Source organism: Megalops cyprinoides, chromosome 8 (assembly GCF_013368585.1).
Source record: "Megalops cyprinoides isolate fMegCyp1 chromosome 8, fMegCyp1.pri, whole genome shotgun sequence".
Taxonomy (NCBI): Eukaryota; Metazoa; Chordata; class Actinopteri; order Elopiformes; family Megalopidae; genus Megalops; species Megalops cyprinoides.
This window is the reverse complement of record NC_050590.1, coordinates 36555019-36574969: the sequence shown is the minus strand read 5'-3', so window position 1 is coordinate 36574969 and position 19951 is coordinate 36555019. Positions and strand designations below refer to the sequence as shown.

At 41.6% G+C, this 19951-nt stretch overlaps 1 protein-coding gene across 3 annotated transcripts in view; it reads left to right on the top strand.

Moving 5' to 3' along the window:
• The window catches only part of LOC118781588 (homer protein homolog 2-like), a 42513-nt gene extending 29214 nt beyond the window's left edge, over window positions 1–13299 (top strand). For all 3 annotated transcript variants that reach the window (XM_036534556.1, XM_036534555.1, XM_036534557.1), the window contains 3 exons: window positions 199–309; window positions 5638–5718; window positions 11888–13299. In XM_036534556.1, the coding sequence (XP_036390449.1) occupies window positions 199–309; window positions 5638–5718; window positions 11888–12076 (381 nt within the window). In that variant the 3' untranslated portion in view covers window positions 12077–13299. The remainder of the gene's footprint in view (window positions 1–198; window positions 310–5637; window positions 5719–11887) is intronic.
• Window positions 13300–19951: the final 6652 nt, after the last annotated feature.

Sequence of the window (19951 nt, the reverse complement as noted above, 5' to 3'; positions counted from 1 at the left end):
ATTCTTTAAATCAACAGAATCAAAGGGAAAAAATATTACCATTGCACAGTTCTCAGAGCATAGCAGTTAGTCATGGAGTGCCCTATTTCACATGACATGCTTCAGGCTGACCCAGGGGGCTGTGACCAGCTGACCCCACACTGGCAGAGGAAGCTGGGGGTGTAGTGTTTTTAAGAGGTTCTGTATCCTTGGCTGCAGATCACAGAGCTGGAGGCTAAGTGTAATGAGGCCACTCAGGAGAAGGAGAAGAACAAGAACCTGGCGGTTCAAAAGCAGACACTGGAAAATGAGCTACAGGAGAAGGAGCAGGTGAGGGCTCAGAGCTAGCCTGGAACCCTCTCCTTGCAAATATGCAAGCTTTCCCTCTCTTTCTCTCTCTCTCTATCTCACACACACACACACACACACACGTGTATGCATGTACGCCCTCACAATGAGATAAGCAATACATGCCCAACCATTTCACAGTGGAACAAAGCCACTTCATTCCACCATGGGCTCCGGGTCATAGTCTGAATTCTTGATGGCACAACTTGAAAAGAACTGCAGCTGTAGAGCTCAGATAATGCTCAAAATGAATGTGCTGACCATTGCGTTACTCATGTGCCCCATGTTGCCATGGGTTTGTTTGGTATATAGTGGTCACTGGTTTGCTCCATTTCCTGAGCTTGACCATTTGTCTGGAGCAAAACAGTCACTGGGTTGCTATGATATGACTGCTTTGGAGCAAAGTAGACATCTGGTTTGATGTGTTTCTAAAGCTTGACTGTGAGGTTGGTGCAGTCTACAGGGGGGTGGTGTTCTAAGGCTGATTACTGGATCCTTTGCCATCGATCCCAAGGATCTGCCATCGATTCCGAGCCGTGCAGCCACGATTGCTACATGTGTGTCACTCCAGTCCCACAGAAGGTGATTAACTTCCAAAAGGAAGTGATAATATTGATTGTACACACATATTTTTCAACAGGTGGCAGTTCTAGGCCTCTTCCTTTAAACATTTTGTTCTCAGCAAATTCCAGACATTTTATTTGTTTGATAGTTTTATCTATTTTCTGTTTGCTGTTCAGCATTCATTCAGCATGTTATGTCACATTTGCCAGTCTTACTGGAGATTACTGAAATTCCAGTAAGTACGGAATTTACTTATTGAAAAGGGACATTTTCTTTGTTGCTAGTAATTTTTAGATTTTCAGTCCAGTTTTGGCCTCATTACTGTGTGAAGGAGAGCCTTCACCACCTCTCCCTAAAGCCTAATCGTTAATTGATTGTCAATCATTGTTAATTGTCGATCAGTGTTAGTTGACTGTGTGCACCTGTGTTTGTGTGGTATACCAGCCTATTGGCTAATGAGCCACACCTTACTGATTAAGGCCAGATTAAATACAGGTGTGGCTGCAGAGCAGGAGAGGCTCACTTTGTCCCTGCTGTGAGTTTGTATAGGCTGGTTTCGTTGTCTGTTCGGTTTCTGTTTTTGGCTCATTTATGAGAGAAGTGGCAGCCAGCATCTCTGCAAGTGGTGTAAATAGTGGGATTCATACTCCCCACAATGAAGGAGTGACCCACAATGAGCAGGAAAAGGGAACAGGGGGCCCTAGAAGAGGGAGCAGCTCAGGAATCCCTTGGAACTGGCATGGCTAGGAGGGAAAGCTGGTGTCAGATGCAGCAGGAGAACAGTTCAGGTGATCAGAAGGGAGATTCTCAGTGACCAGTGAGAGGACACCCTATAGCCCTTGGTGGGAGAACAGCTGGGGAGCCCTGGGAGGCTGGACAGAGCCTTTGGGTGTTTTGCTGGATAGGCAAAGGGGGAGATTGGCATCTGCAAAGCAGGAGGGAAGGCTCCTGACATCTGGCAGTCCTTTGTTGGTGGGGACTCTGGCTCTACTCTTGCCTGCTGTGTGGACAGTCCAGGGACATTTCGCTGGAGCTAGTTCTGGCTGTGTCACTTTTTGTGAGACTGGGAGAGGGGGAAGAAAATGTGAAGGAGAGCCTTCATCACCTCTCCCTGGGTGCTAATTGTCAATTGTGTATTAATTGGTTAATTATGTGCACATGTTGGCAATTTGTAGGGGGACCAGCCTATTGGATAACGAGCCACACCTGACTGAGGCCTGATCAAATACAGGTGTGGCTGCAGAGCAAGGGAGGCTCACTTTGTCCCTGCTCCTGGCTTACATAGGCTGGTTTTCTTTGTTTTGTTGGTTGGTTTTTATAATAAATTATGGTTGTTTTAACCTGTTCTTTTCTACTTGTTTATGGAGAAGTGTTGGCCAGCTTCTCTACCTACTGATAGAAAAGTGTTGCATCATGAACTGCAGAATGGTATAAGTGACAAGCTTGACCAATAACACTGTTTTGCTTTGAAGAATAGGCTTTTAATTGGTTCCAACAAGTCAGCAATTCAGAGTTTGTTGCAGCTCCACCAATTTTGGCATTGGCAAAAGCTCATTTTCCTATTGCTGTAATCTCTTACTGGTGAGAAGGCCTCCACAATCCAAGCTATAATACGGTAAACCCTATATATTGTCACTAGACTGAACTGAACTATGTTCAGTATGGTCCTCCATCGTGTGGTCAGTGAAGAAAACAGAGCTGAACACACACTACATGGCATTAAACCACCTCTATGCTCATACACCTGCTACGAATCACTTTTGCATCATGAGTAAAATATATTTGCCAACATGGCAAGAGAATGAGAGGGTAGTGCTGGCTACACTCTAGTTCTGTTATCCATAATTGCATTGGAACATGAGAAAGGTCAGTTATTTACACAATCAGCTCAATAGAGGAGTTGCTGTGGATTCATGATGCCTTGCCCTCAATATCTCTTAGTGGTGTGAATCTTCACTGGTCTCACGATTCAATTCGATTACGATTCAAAGAGTAGCGATTCGATTACAAAAAGATTCTCGATGCATCACGATGCATCTTGTCTTTTTTTTTTTTTTTAAATACTAGAATACAAGCCCTCAGATTTGTTTTTAGTTTTCAACTTTAACAGCTGTTTTCAAAAATCATAGTCATACAACACAAAAATCTTTATCAAGTAAAATTACCACAAGGTATGTTTCTCCCCCCCCCACCTTTTCGCACGTACCTTCACACCGGTGTGGTTTGCCGTTTAGCGCGTATGCTAAAACCGGTGCGATTAGAACACTAGACTGGAAAGATTCTAGCTAATTTTAGCTTTGAGGAAACAGCGATTTAACATTAAAAAATGTAGCAAATGCTAACTGAAAACTGTGAGGAGCTTAATAACGCTAAAAATCAGCAAGAGTTTCCTCTAGTCATTACAATATTAATAATTCATTAATTATATTTTTCCTAAACCTGAAATATAGTTAAATGTGCAGGGCGAGACATGGTGAAAAAGATTTATAACAATAGGCTATAACAATTAGGAATTATTTGTTTAAGACGGGTATAGCAGAGAATGGGAGAGTTCGCTCTGTACGTAAGTTTTAATCCTCAGTTTTGCGACAGAAATAAAGACTCTCCCCCTGATTTACTGAGGTAGGCGCAAACCAGGTAGATTTAAAAAAAAATTTATGTGTGCGCCTAAATTAAAACATGCTTTCACTGGGCAGTATAGTGTGATTAAATAAGCTGTTTTCCTTTAAATCAGACGCAAGGAGCTAATATGATAATTAGAATAAACCCATCCTTCATTTTTGCGCTCTCTGGCTGACACTCCTTGAAATACACATTCATCAGTTCTACTGCTCAAGTTGATCCCCAGGGAAATCCCCGTAAATAAGTAATAAATATATATTTTTTACGTTACAGTGAACAAACTAGTCCCTAGTTCTAATCACACCGGTTTTAGCATAGGCGCTAAACGGCTAATCACACCGGTGGGACAGTACACGCTAAAGGGTTAATTGCAGTTTTTAAGGATCGATTATTTTCTTTTTCTGCATCGATGCACAATCTTTCACTTTTGCATCGCGATTATTTTCTCCAGCTCTAATATCTCTGCTCTAAGCATAGGCGGAGTTTGACATTTGCGCTGGGGGGGGGGGGGGGGAGTACACAGTCCAACTGTTGCGTGGCACGCATAAACATACAGTAACAGAAGACAATAATGCCAAGGTTGCCATAAAGCCAAACAACACAGTGCATCAAATCAGTTTCTGACCACTTTGTACTATATCACACATCGGCTTACGTAGGGTATTTGTCTTTCACACATGAGCGCACACAAATGAAGCGCACTAACCATAAAGTTTAAAAGTGAAATATCAATTTGTTTATATTATACTGTTATGCTTTCATTTCCCATGTACCCTTTTAAAACATTTAGTGTACACATGAAATAATTTTGTGTTAAATTGAAAACTATGAAATATGCATACTCACTCATATGGAACTTATTGTGCGCACACATGCACACAATTAGAAAATGCTCAGCAACAGTGTCGTCTGTGTTACAGTAGGCTTGTAAATAACCAGTGTCCTACCTACCTATTACAAAAGCAAACATAATAGAATTCAGATTTATTTCTTACAATCATTTTATTTTATTGCATTACTGTAGGGTTGTCAAAATAAGACGTTAATTGAGATTAATTAATTATAGAAAAAATAATGCGTCAAAAAAATTAACGCAGATTAATCGCACTCCATGATGCCCCTTGACCCCATACATCACTGTGCATTTAAGCAATATCACACGAGAGGTGAGTACTGTTATACAGAATATCAGCACGGCTGTGATTCGGTCGTAGGTACGAGGCTGCAACCCGAGTGCTGAAGATAATCACAGACGTGCTGATATTCAGTATAACAGCACGACTTCGAGTGTGATATTGCTTTTATACAACAGTTCTACAAACAAGGCTGTTTATCAAGTAACGATAATTTGAGACAAGTTTTGTTGTCTCAAAGTTTTGTCTTGTCGTTTATTCGACTCCGCCGACAAAAATACTTCCTTCAGGATTACATTTACACGTGCTGTCAAGCAACACATAAACAGTTTCTTGACTGCAGGTTAGTTAGCTAGCTAACTTCCTGCTTTTTATCATACACGAAAAGGCTAGCTAGCTACTTTCATACCCAACAGCAGACTCGCCAGCTACTTTTTATCATACACGTAAAGGCTAGTTATATGGTAGGCAAGCAAGCCACTTTTAATCATAGCCCACTACAGGCTACTGAGCTAGTTTTTAGCATACATGGACAGGCTAGATATACGGTAGCCTTGCTAGCAAGCTATTGTTTATCATACCCAACTGCAGGCTAGCTAGGAGTATTTTAAAATATTTTTAAATGCTTCTCATGGCAAATATTATATATGCGATTAATTTAGATTAATTAATCATAAAGCATGTAATTAATTAGATTAATTTTGGACCTATTTTAGACTAAATGTAGTGACATATTTCAGCGACTGAGGGGGCAATGCCCTCCCTGCCTCCCTGCAAACTCCGCCTACAACTCTAAGCAGAATGACCTCAGAGCTTTCATCACATTCTAAACATGAAATGTGCATGCATGTGTGCATGTGCATGTGCATGTGTGTTGTACGTATAGTCTAATTTGAGCTTTAGCATATGTGCGTGTGCGCATGTGTGTATGTGTTTGTGTACAGTCTGCTGGCTAATGTGAGGTATAATGTGTTTGTCTGACTTTTTGCAGGAGCTGGAGAACCTAAGAAAGCAGGCAGAGATTATCCCTGAGCTCATGAGGGAGTGTGAGAACATCACCCAGAAACTACAGGTACATAACATGATTACTAGAAGGGTCAGTGCTGCTGTACCCTTGGACAAGGTCCTTAACCCAAATTGCCTCAATAAAAATCCCTCTGTAACGATAGATAGAGTGAAAAGTTTATGTAAGTCACTATTAGTCATTGTAAGTGTCTAGGGCATTATTATAAGATCTTTGTAATCTTTGAATTTTTGTTAAAGGTTTTCTGAGATGCCAGTAAAGTTCTTGAAGCAGAACACGAGGGCTTCCCAAAATGTTTACTTATAATGGAACAACAAATAGTAAAGTAATTAACAGAAGTGGGAAAATGGTATTAAAGATAATATTTATCTTTGAGGTCAATTTTATGGTTGAAAAAGAGATGACAGTAGAGCCAACAAATAAGCGATTCTAAGCAAACATACTTTTTCTTTCATATAGGTTCTGTACAAACTAAACACTCCCATAATGGCTTTCTTTGCTGTGTTTAACAGGGGTTACAGGATGCCTCATGCACTAATCAATCCCATAATGCTGTTCCTTATGTGTGTGACAGAGGTCAGGGATTCCTTGTGCGCTAGTCTACATCGTCCCTCACCATCCACTGACTGTCCTTCCCTTTGTCAGTCATATGCTTCCTGCATTTGCCAGCACGCCATATCATTTTATTCCTATTTCAGATTATGCCAAGTTGACACGTTCTCTTTCTTCTTGCTTTTTGGTCTTTTGATGCGCCAGTATGATGTGGGGACTGATTGCAACAGCTGTTGCCCGGAAACACTTTGCATGCTACACTATATTATTGTGCTATAGAGACAGAGCGCATTTAGGCCATGCCCATGCCATGGGGGAAAACAATGCTGCACTTTCCATCGATTTGAATTGCATAGTTTTCTTTATTGTCTTAAAACTAAAATCACAACCATGCCAAAAAGCTGTTGCATGGTGGGTTACACAGCAAATAAGATAACTAACCCTGATTTAAGCTTTTACAGGATTCCAAGACGCAGAACGGAGCCAAAAAGACATCATAGTTGGCTTAAAGCTAACACACAGGAGGGCTCCCTAGCCATGGGGATCTTATGGGATCCCGATACTATTCACATCTGTGTGTGCAGCAGACATTTTGTGTCATGTAGGTCAGAAAGTTAATTAATTCTCTGAGAATTTGTTGTTAAATTTGTATATGATTGATTCCAGTTTCCCAGATATATTAGTTTAGCTAGTTAGCTAGCTAGCTATGATAGCTTGCTCTAGGTTAGCTAGCTAGCTAGCTACCAAAGTACTCAATCTATGGTCGACTAAATGGCTTATCCTCACCTGTTAGTCACTTTTAATAAAGCCTTCTGGAAAGTGGCCACTTTGTGGGGTCATTTTTCCACACTGATTTTGGGATAGAAAAGGGACACTGAGTCCAATCAGACTTGGTTTCTCTATATATCTGGCCCTTTCTTCGGGCAGAAGGGTATTGAAATAGGCTGGTGTTGACATTTTATGTTAAAGCTGTTTCAAGACACGGTGCCCTGCAATTTCCCATTCACTCCCTTTCAAATTTGTGGAATGCTTATTTACAGTTGCATCAATAGGTGTCTTATCTAACACATTCATTTCATATGGTGCTTATCTGTGTCCCTTCATACATGTTGCTGTGTGTCTGCGCATTTAGTTTTTTTTTAGTATGAATTATTGTGGTCTTACAGCGTACACGTTGTTGAAAGTCAGCACCATATTTATATCTTTGAGTGGCTTTGAGTGGCAGAATTATGGTTATAACTGACAGTTTTCACTGACACACAGAGAATATATGATCTGTGCATTGTAATTTAGGAACTTGTGTAGATTATATACATTCATATTGTAGCTGCTGTAAGAATTGTTCCCAGCAATGTAAACTGTTTTCTGTAATACCAGATAGCCAGCTAACATTGACTTGTTGTTGAATCCAAGTAAGAGTAGGAGCAGGAGAATGTGATCTGCTCCACAGCAGCTCTGTTCCGAAGGCCTTGCTCTTGTTGAATGTTAAAGGGGAGTGTAGAATCTACCATTCTGGCCCTTTAAATGAGTGCGGAAAACAAAGGAGTGGCAGCGAACAGTGGCATCCATTTGTCACAGCATGTACAACACGGCCAGCTTGCCAATGTCCCAAAATGAGAAGCTGTCAGCCATTCCACAGCAGTGTATAATTTGATCCTGAGCGGCACCTCAAGACCGTGCAGGTTTGCATTACACTTCTGTCTCCCACCGCGGGAAATGCCCACTGGAACATCACACCTGCCAGTGTGTTAATCAATAATCACCCCACAGGCTCAGTCTTTAATGGGGACACCCACAGTTCAGTTCAGTTCAGTTCAGTTTACTTTATTGGTACCCGTGGGTAAACTGGTTTTGCAGTTCAAGAGAGAGATGGGTATCCTTAACATGTAAGCTACAAAAAACACATGACACATGTAACATGGAATTTAAAACATACAATATACACAAAAATAAATATTACAAAGACAGTGCTGACATATGACCTATAACATATATGACATGCACACACACACACACACACACACACACACACACACACACATAAAAAGGTTAAAAATGTTGGAGCGTGTGACTATGCATAACAGTTGCCCTACATGACCTTACTGACTTGTTGTTTGCATAGTATAAGTACAATAAACATTATATCTTACAGTGCAAACTTAGGTGCAATTAAAGTGCTTAAGTGGTTACAGTACATACAGTAAACCTAAAGTGCATTATGTAATTGTAGAGGTAAACCGCAATCTAGATTTACATTTTGTTTAGCAGAATAATTGCAGCAGGAACAAAGCTGTTTTTAAATCTATTTGTCCTGCAACCTGGTACTGCCAGCCTCCGTCCAAGGGGGAGGTATTGGAACTCACTGTGCAGGGGGTGTTGGCTATCATCTAGGATAGCCATTGCTATCCGCTGTAGTTGACTTGTGTATAGAGAAGAAGGGTGCAGCTGCGACTCACCAGTCAGTTTACTTGACCACTTAACAATTTGATATAGGCGATTCTTGTGTGTAAGGGGAACATTGCCAAACCATGATGCTAAACAGAAGGATATGACTGATTCAATAAAAGTGCGATAAAATAAAGTCATCATGGTCTTATCAACATTAAAGTGGAACAGCTTCCTCAGGCAATGTAACCGCTGTTGTCCTTTCTTGCAAACAGCTTCACAATTCTCCTGGAAGTTTAATTTGGAGTCAATGATTGTCCCTAAGTATTTATAGGATGTGACTTGTTCCACTGTTTCACCTTTCACAGTAGTGGCCTCATATCTTAGGTTTTTTCCAAAATCAATATGCATATCCTTCGTTTTGGATATGTTCAGCTGAAGGTGAGATTCCTCACACCACTGGACAAAATCTTCTATTATTGGCCCATGGCCTCTTTCATTCTTCTGCAGCAGGCTCACAATCACAGAGTCATCAGCATATTTCATAATAGTCCTATTGACATATTTGCTCTGACACATGTTCGTATACAGGATGAACAGAAGGGGTGAGAGGGCGCACCCTTGTGGTGAACCTGTGGAGGAGCAAAGCTGACCAGACATGACTCCATTTACCCTGACTTCCTGTGTCCTATTTGTTAAAAAGTCCAGAATCCAACCAATAAGGTTAAAACTTAAATCAAATTGTGCAAGAAGACAATTTACTAAGATGTGCGGTTGGATTGTGTTAAAAGCAGATGAAAAATCAATAAATAGAATTTGTGCATGAGACCCACTTCCTTCAAGATGTTTAAGAAGCACATGAAGTAGAGTAAGGGTGGCATCTTCTACTCCTCTGTTTGGCCTATAAGCAAACTGCATGGGGTCCAGTGCATGTTCAGTGTGCCTTAAAATTTGTGACCTTACCAACTTTTCAAAATTTTTCATTACAATTGAGGTTAAAGCGATGGGTCTAAAATCATTCAAAGTATTTGGCCTACTACATTTGGGGACAGGGACCACAGCAGCATGTTTCCAGACCTTGGGTACATGTTGTGTCTGTAGAGATTTGTTAAAGATGAAATGGAATATCAGGCTCAACTCTCTTGTACATAACTTAATTACACGCCCACATATATTATCTGGTCCATGACTTTTATTAATTTTTGTCTTGAGGAAGACATTTTCAACATCTGTACATGTAATGTTGGTGTACTGATTATTTTTGAGTTTATATTGAAGTTCTTCAACCTCCTGACTGAAATCAAACTTATCAAAACGGTTATAAAAACAATTCAATGCATTAGCAAGCTCATTATCAGATTTAAAACCCTCAAGGGAGATATGGCTACTGTTACTCTGGTTCTGAATACCAGCTATAGTTTTCATACTGGACCAGGCAGAGCCAAGGTTATTCTCAGCCATTCTTTGTTCAAGTTTGGATTTATATCTTTGTTTGGCTTTGGATATCTCAGTTTTCAGCTCTTTGGTGGCTACATGTAAATCAGTGGCAGTACCATGTTTCTGGGCCTGCCTTTTTTTCCGCAGACAGTTTTTTATAGACCCATTCACCCATGGTTTATTATTAGGATAAATCTTGATTTGTTTACATGGGATGATCATATCCCTACAAAAAGCCACATATGAACACACCACATCAGTGAGTTCATCCAAGTCATTACAGGATTCCTTAAAAGTGTCCCAGTCTGTGCAGTCATAACACTCCTGAAGGCACATAACTGATTCTTCCGTCCATTCCTTTACTTCCTTGATTTGCACTTGTTCCCTTCTCAAGACAGATCTGTACTTGGGGATGAGTTGAATACAGTTATGGTCCGCAGAGCCCAGCGGGGGCAGTGGAATTGATTTGTAAGCGTCCTTCACTGTACCATAGCATAGATACAGTGTCTTTCCCCTCCTGGTTGGACAGTTGACATACTGGTAAAGGTCTCTCATTGACTTTTTCAGAGTAACATGGTTAAAGTCACCTAAGATAAAGTTCGGAGCGTCGGGTGAGAGTGTTTGTAATTTTTGGATGACATCAGAAATAACATGGCAAGCAGTGGTGGCATTTGCCTTTGGGTGAAAGAAAAACTTGCGGAAATTCGCGTGGCAGATAGAATGGGCGAATTGACACGGACAGGAGCTCAATGTCGGGTAAGCAGATGCTTTCTCTGACAGTCACAGAAGTACAGTAGCGTCTATTAAGATATACACATACCCCGCCACCGAGCGTCTTCCCCGTTACGTCGGCATCTCTGTCCGTCCGGATAGGTGATCCGAAACCGTCAATCCACAGGTCTCGGTCCTGGTCATGGCCAGACAACCAGGTCTCCGTGAAGGCCAAAACGCAGCATTCCCGAAAGTCCTTCTGCAGCTGGACATTTCCCTGCAGTTCATCTAGTTTATTCCTGAGGGACTGTACGTTTCCCAAAATCATTGTGGGGAGGGGGATCCGTTTGAGACTTTGCTTCTTCAGGCGTAAACGAACACCTCCGCGTTTGCCCCGTTTCCTCTTTTTTCTCTGCCATGCTGAATGTTCGGATTTGTGATCTTTCCTTATACCATCTGGTAATTGTAAAGCCACATCTGGTGTGCTATGCACGCTCTCATAGCGGAGTTGAAGCAGCTGATCTCTGCTGTACACAGTTCTTGTTTGAGCGGCCTGCTTTGTGTCTCGGGCAAACAGCAGGCACGTCAACAGAGTCCAGGTTAAAATCAGATAGAAAAGTTCCATTTTTGTTATATCGTCAGATCGGAGTTAACTGACTTGGAGAAACTTTAAAACAGACTTCAGACAAACTTTGGGACATTCACGACTTATAAAACGGATAAAAAACAAACAAACATATCGGACGCCACCTCACTCACTGCCAGTCGCTGCGTGCGCAAGCGCCTTACCGGATGTCAACACTTTCCACCACCTCAATGCTCATAACCACACTTCCCAAAGAGTAGCAGAACTTCAAGTGTGAACTGTGAAACTGTGAAACTGTCAGCACATGTAATGCACTATAAGCTTGTCACACCCGTAATGCCTTGCAGTCAGAAAGACAATATTAAATTGACAATGACACACTCCGGGTATGTCTTTCCCCCTTGCAAAGCAAGCAGATAACCAGCAAACTGTCCAGCCCACAAGACCATTTCCCTAACCACTACATCAGAATGCTATCCCACAGTAATGCCTCAGTGCAGTCATTGCTAGTAATTATATTGTTCTCCTTTGTTAACGTTTCCACAGGCTGCAGAGATAAAGAACGAAGCAGTAGAATCCCAAATCGAGATGCTGCAGAACAACATCACAGAGAGCCACCAGAAACAAGGGCACCTGAAGGATGAGCTTAAGAGTTTGTTGGATATCCTGGACGGGAAGCTCAATGAGCTGCAGGAGTTCAGACAACAGCTGTCCAAACTGGAAGGGGACAACTAGGAGCATGGTCAGGGAGAAGGTAAACTTGGTGTGAGAGCACATGAGGGGACAGCCTTTTTAACTTCCACAGGTGGGACTTTAAGAGGATATTTTGAAATGCCTAATTAATCAAATGTGCTGCAGGGCAACAGAGCAGAATAATCTGTCACAAAGAAATGGTGAAAAGGGAAAAGTGAATCTTTTGAAGGCTTCCCTCAGTGGATTCATGCTGATCTCACGTCAGTCGGCAGAGTTTGTTTTCCCTGATATGCACATACTAGCACTGCACAGTGTCACAAAGTGCCTCAATACAGAGTCCTCCTGGTCCAAAAGGAAGGCTCAGATCTCTGTGAGTGTACTCTCTTTTTACAGCCCTAACAGGAGAGTTGAAGGTGAATCTTATTATTACTGCTTTGGGCTATCTGTATACATGCACAAATATTTAAGGAGGCCATTATTTGCTTTATGTTTCCTACATGTGAAACACATCCAGGGTACTCAGAGGCGGTACTGGTTCAGGTAGATAAAACACTGCAACAGTGATAATGTTTCAACATTTGAGGGTAAATTAGAAAAGGATATTCAATCCAACAAAACTCTGAATGCAACGTGAGCATTGCAGTCATGCTAGTCTTGAAAATGTAAGGACAACATGAAGAGTCTGTCCGTGGTAAAGGTGAGAGGTGGATTTTGGGAATAATTGACTGGTGTTTTGAATACACAGTTTGCAAAATTGTATGTGCATTTGAATTAAAGGCCTTTTTTACAAGGAGGTCTGATTAACCATGAGCGCTGTGCCTGTATGCTGTGGTCCATGTATGAGTACTCAATTTGGGTGGATTTTTGCATGTTTGATGTAGATTTTTGTGTATTGTCAAAGCACATCTATGAGCCAGTGGCTGACAATATGCACACATGACTTGATCTTTTGCCGGATGCCAAGAAACTGGAGATGAGGGGACTAGATGCTCAGATTCTGGACCCAGGTACTGTGGATCTTCAGCACGAGCTGATGAAATTTCTAGTTCCAAACACATCTGGGTCCTGATGCTTGGAGAGACCCATGTCTTGTCTAGCAGTTACACCATATCATATTGACGGCTTGATTGATGTATGTCCTCTGGGAGTGCCATTTAATAATTCTGGGAAGGGTTATTATACACTGTTTTTCGTTGACAAAGGGAAGCTGTGACGTTTGTCTGCGCTTTTTAATTGTGACTCAGCACTATACTTGAAGGTTGTCATTTACGGGAATCTGGAGATCTTGTAAATAAAACATTACAATTCTGTGTTCTGTGCCCTGACTTCATTACTGTTGAAATATAGTTGGATTAAAATGTGGCGTTCATTGTTTTTTTTAAGTGCAAGGTAATTCACTATCTAGTTTTAGTCTAGTAATCCGGTTTTGGAAAAAAGGGAATATGAAATCTTTGTTCCCATGGCATCATTATCCATGTACTCTTCCCTCTATCAGATGTTTCAGTATAACAGTCATGGTGTTATAAACCATGGTTCAGTATGCTTTGAGCCTGTTTATCCGAACATCCACAGTGAGCTCACAAAGGGTGATGAGGTGATTCTAATTCTCCAGGTACACTTAACAGGAACACACAATGAAATATTTTTTATACCCTTCAATAGGTATGTACAAGTACTTTCCTAATCATTTCATGATACTGTGTGTGCTTTTTATTCTGCCTTTGTCAGATGGGTTAACTTTACTGGTTCTCTGTGTTGTGGAAATGTCTTCATCGGAGAGGCCACGTTGCCTTGGCAACCTGATCCCCCCTCGCATACTCCCAGTTTTTTTTGTTTCTTTTTTTGCAAGTGGCTGTGTGACCCTACCAGCTTTGTAATGTGTAGATATGAAGCATGCACTTTGTTGAAATGATTTTATTGCCTATCTTATGAAATGCAGCACAATGACACTGTAAAGGTGTCTGTACCCTCAATATTGTAATCGCCTTGCCTCCACACTATGGTCATTTTATAGAAATGGTTGTATCAAGGCCACTACTGTTAGTTTGTATGTGCCTATAAATCATCAATCAGCTTCATATTCATTGTATATCACTCTGTAGCTATTTTGTTTCACCACCTAAATATGAATTTTGCTTCATTTTAGTTATTCCAGCCTTTTCCAGAGTAGCTACTGACACATTCCACCAGCAATGGATCCTAGTATGGGGTCTACTGAGACAGCTCTCCAGCAATGGAGCTATGATAAAATTTAGAAACACATTTGAACAAAAAAAATCAAGTGCAAAAATGCACATGTCCAAATAAAATAAGAAAACTGACATGAGTGTTTTGATACTATTAAAGTACAATTAAATAAGCTGAACAACAATTGTAAGAGTGGTGGATTGTACTGAAGTTGTTGGAGAGAGACACCACCAAAATAAACTGGTGTAGTTAAAAGGAGCAGAGGATATTCACAAAGAGGTTGTTGCAGAAGATGTTTTCTCTCTGCCTCCAGAGTGCCAGCATGGAGCAGGCGCGTGGGTGAAACAGTATTAAAAATGTGATGCAGAGATGTTAGAGTTACCCAGCTCCACCACCTGAGCCCATCTTGTTTCTATAGTAACGCCAGTCGCTGGGATTTGCCTCTAGGCCATTGGGTGGCTCTGCATCTGAGGTGTGTTACCCTGGTGTCCCCCATATGTTTGTTCAAGCCAGCAGCACAGATTCTTTATGTACAGACCAGGTAGTCAACTCAGAATGCACAATGTTGAAAATCCTGCCTTTGTGGAAGCTTGTAGGTTCTGATTTTCTGGCTCATTATGAACATTCTTGAAGGGGTGTGATCAACAGCAACATTTATAGTCAGCGTAGAACACAGACACCACCAGAACCTCCTGTAAGTAAGGTGGAAGGAAAGCAGGACCTGAATAACTGGCCATTATAGAGAGTCTTTGGCAACATTTGTGTGCTCTGTTGATAAAGGAAAGCCAGAGGGTAGGAGTGGGGAGATAAAAAATTGCAAAGCAGAAGTGATTATTCTACCACTTGGGATCAAATCACACAGCTCAGGTCCATTGATCCATTAACCATGGTAGTGGAAAAATTAGCTTCATGGTGCCAGGATAGGAGTGGGTTTGCCAGCAGGGTTCTCTCATCTGTCTACTGCAGCAGCCTCAGCGCCAGGAGAAAATACAGAGAGGTGCTATTGCAATCCACAGCAGTGCACAAAAAGTCATAAATACCATGTAGGCATCAGGATGTAAGGAGACAACTGGGGGTGCACTGAAGTCCGTCTGGGGGTGCAATGCACTCCTAAGCACCCCCTTAGCGCTGTCCCTGGGCTGCAGTGCCCTCTAAAGGCTTGTGAGGTGCCTGCAAATTCCTAAAATTGAAAGGTGCTATGCTGTTCTTCTCTCAAAACTCTGTACAAGTGACTTCTAAAAATAAATATATTTGTATAAAAACAATGAGCAATTGGTAAAAACAGATAATAGACTGTATTAAAAGTTGTTGTTAGATATTCCTCATGAATGTTCTGAGGTCTCTGTGAGTTCTGTCCTATAACTCCTTCAGTCCTCTCTCCTAATCCCCTCTGTTCCCTCTCCTCTGTGGTAATTGTAACAGAGCGCCCGAGTCGACCTGTTCATTATTACCTATTTATTTATGTAATGGTAGACTCATTTGCAATGGTATAAAAACAGGCTTGTTCATCGACTGATTCAGTGAGTTACTCATTCATTCACAGGTATGGGCTAGGGTTGCCACCCATCCCGGTTTTCCCGGTATTGTTCTCTTTTTTGGGTGACTGTCCCGCAAAATTAATGTTCTTTTTGTGAAAATGTACTTCTAATTTAGAATTTCATAGTTTCAAATACAACCTGATTTGGTTTCCTTCTACTGCTATTCTGTTTTCTTCTTGGTTATGTTTATACACTCAACCTGTGCCCGTAAACGGGTAAAAATGGGTAAAACACAGCGACGATTGGCCATGTCTATACTTTTATTTGATTGGTATCAGAAATATGAAAGCTTACCTTATAGCCTAGCAACTGCCCAGGCTGTCAGTCTGCCGCGAGCATCCACATCCACGACCCCACCGTTTCAGTTGCTAGCTAGAGGTAACGCTAGTTTTGTTTTTTGTTTTTTTTTTAAAACTTTAATTAATTTTGTCGGTTTTGTGAAATGGGGGCAGAGACGGACAAGGAGGACGACAAAACAAAATGGGACGAGCCACCATCGTCAAAGAAAAAACTAATTACAACGTACAACTCAGACTGGGCGAAAAGAGAAAACTTTTCTGAATGGGTAAGGCCCACCCAAGGAGACCCGTTCTCCGCCACGTGTGTTTTGTGTCCAGCCAAAATTTCAGTTAAATATGAAGGAAACTGCGCTGGAAAATCATGCAAAAGCAAAGAAGCACCAAAGTTTTGTATTAAGCAAATGCAAAAATCTAGCCATTGCAACTTTTATGACAAAAAAATGTTCACCAGAGGAAGACAGATAGCAGTAGCAGAGCAGTGTGTATATACCACAGAGTGCTTCACAGCCACAGATTGTGGCAATAAAGTAAGTGCGAAAATCTTTCATGATTCGAGTATTAAAGCATTCATTGAGGGACAGCAGAGACTTCTGCACGCAGCAAAAACGGATGAGAAATAAACATGGAAAAAGAGGTGAGAAATGTCAGTGTTAGGTTTCCCAAATTCCCAAAGTTAAAAAGTTGTTTATAATCTATTATAATACATCTAATCATGTTTTCATTGCTAAAGAGAGAGTACCTTTGGACGTATGATTAGATGTTATAATAGACTATAATTAGACAGTGTTTACACTGTGTTTACACTTTATAGTAAAAGGACTGTAATGTAGAAAGGGACAGCAGCAGACAAAGGAGTCCAGAGTGAGTGCAGCTGTGTCAGGGAGTGCATCTGCATCAGGACAAATATAGGTAATAGAGGCAATAGGGAGTCCTACAACTGTTAACATAGTATATTTGTAAATATGGTGTAATAGGCTTAACCCCCCCGCCCCCCCCCCCCCCCAAAAAAAATCGTCCTAGCATCCCGGTTTTTCACTAATCAAAGGTGGCAACCCTAGTATGGACACATCCCCTCCTTCAGCTTCTCATAAACATTATTCATTGATTCATTCGTTCATTTGTTCGTTCATTCATTTACTGACTCCTTACATTTGAGTGTGCTTGGAGAGAAGCTGTTTGAACCCCAAAGGAGCCATCACTTCTAATGCTTCAAAAATGAATAAAGCCAGGGGCGTAAAGTATCTGGCAAAGACTTCCTTCAATAAACACTCCATTCCCAAAAAGGGGTGTTGTTTAAATTTTTATTATTTAAATTTTATTTATTTATTTACTACTTTTCTGTGGGAGAAAAATTCTGATGATCCTTAAAGTATTTTTAGCCAAATTTTTAGAAAAATTAATATGAATTCAAACATCTTGAAGGAATATAGTGTGTCTTCTAATAAAACTCCTGAAGAATGCTAAAGTGGAGCACAAACACGCACTGAGGAATTGCAATAGTGTTTGAACAAAAAGCTGGTTGTTTTGTAACTCACACACAAATCTGTACCTCAGGTGCTTAATTCACCACACAGCAAATGTATGTACACTGACCTGTCTGTGAGTTTGGAATGTACTCACAGGAAGAAGTCATAGTTCAGCTTCAATATTGCCCAGTAGCGGAGTGAGCAGGAGGGCAGAGGGAGCGGCCCCACGGTTCTTCCAGTTACAAAGGGGCCCACCTTGGGCCTAATCTGCCTGACTGAACATGCATTTTTGTTGTTTAGTTTAATATCTTGAATAAAGTTTGTTTGTGTGTCTTGATTGCCGCAAAAAAATAAAAAGTCAGGCTGAGGGCGTAATGCTTTCGATCGACCCCTAGCTAAGTTTCTCGCCGCGATATTTGTTTTGAATGAGCAGAGACACAATAAACTTACAGAAAACTTTATTCGCTGTCCAGTATCCTTGTGTAAGTGTAGCCTACAAACAGAAAAATTACGCCCTCTGTTCGAGTCCCAAAGTAGGAACTAGGCAATCGCCAGCTGTCTTGTTTTATTCCCATCACTGTCACTGCGACGGAGCTGCAGTATTTAAAAATGGTCTCATGCAATGAGGTGGGCTGAAATAGCACACCTCATTGTATCCGCATTTCTCTCCGTTCCTTCCTTCCGTCTCTGTAAGTTTCCCCTTGGACCTGTCTTGCATCTCCATACAGCCTACACTAGGCTGTATAAAGGCCCACTACAGGTCCTCGCCCCCTCTGCAATGAGCCATCGGCTCCGCCCCTGATATCGCCCATTATTTATTGCCTCATTGAAAATGTTCTCTCCTAAAATGCTTGCAAGTAATGACAAGCAAACACATATGGGCAGCACTTTTTCTCCACTGCCACCAGCAGCCTGCATTGTTAACACCCGGCAGGATGGATCCATGGGCTCATGTGGTTTTCACCATAACCTGGTCCTCTGATCAGTGTAGAACAGCAGTAACTGGGATTCATCAGACCAGGTGGAACTTTTTGCAGTCCTACATTGTCTGCTGTTTGTGTTCCTTAGCTCACTGTAACCATAGCTTCCTGCATTTCACTGACAGGATTGGAGCCCGGTAAGGTCATCTATTGCCATACCCCATCCTTGAAAAGGTACGATGAGTTGTGCATGATTTGCCTCTTAAGGCACCGCTGTTGCACTCAGCTGTTAGTTGGCAGACTGTAGGCTGTCTATTGCTCTGCACAAGTTGTGTCAGCCTCCATTAGCCTCTTTCATAAACGGTCTGTTTCTGACCACAGGACTGCAGTTTTCTGGATGTTTTTTCAATGGTGGACCATTTTCAATATACCTGTGACACTGCTGTGTGTGAAAAGCCCAGCAGGGCTGCTGTTTCTGATATACTCATACCAGCATGTCTAATGTCCACAGACCAAGCCACATTCAATGACACCTAATAAATCATTTGTCTTGCCCTTTCTCCCTCTCTTCTCAATGTGTAGATATGTGCCTACTTGTTTTAACCCTTTCGCATGTAAGTTAAAAAATACCTCCAACTGCCCCCCACCCTGACTTATTTCAGCTCGTGCACACCTGCCATTCTAAAATCTGGTCATGACATCAAAGTAATATTTTAAATATAATTTTAAGAATACATAATATGATATCAATTACAAATAGAATATCATGCTGCAAATGTCCTGTTCCACCACATCCCCAAGGTGCTCTATTGGATTGAGATCTGGTGACTGTGGAGGCCATTGGAGTACACTGAACTCATTGTCATGTTCCTGGAACCAGTTTGAGATGACGTGTGCTTTGCGGCATGGTACGTTATTCTGCTGGTAGTAGCCATTAGAAGATGGGTAGACCGTGGTCATAAAGGGATGCGTATGGTCAGCATCAATACTCAAGTAGGCTGTGGCATTTAAACGATGCTCAATTGGTATTAAGGTGCCTAATTTGTGCCAAGAAAATGTTGCCCACAGCATTACACCACCACCTCCAGCCTGAACCGTTGACACAAGGCAGGATGGATCCATGGATTCATGTTGTTTACGCCAAATTCTGACCCTACCAATTTTGATGAGCCTGTGCCCACTGTAGCCTCAGTTTCCAGTCCTTAGCTGACAGGAGTGGTACCTGGAGGGGTCTCAATGTTCGAAGGTGTTTTATGTTCATAAATGCGTTTCTGCATAGCACTGTTGTAACGTGTGGTTATTTGGGTTACTGTCACCTTCCTGTCAGCTTAGACCAGTCTGGCCATTCCCCTCTGACATCTATCATTAACAAGGCGTTTTCACCCACAGAACTGCCGCTCGCTGGATGTTTTTTGCTTTTCGCACCATTCTCTATACACTCTAGAGACTGTTGTGTGTGAAAATCCCAGGAGATCAGCAGTTTCCGAGATACTCAAACCACCCCATC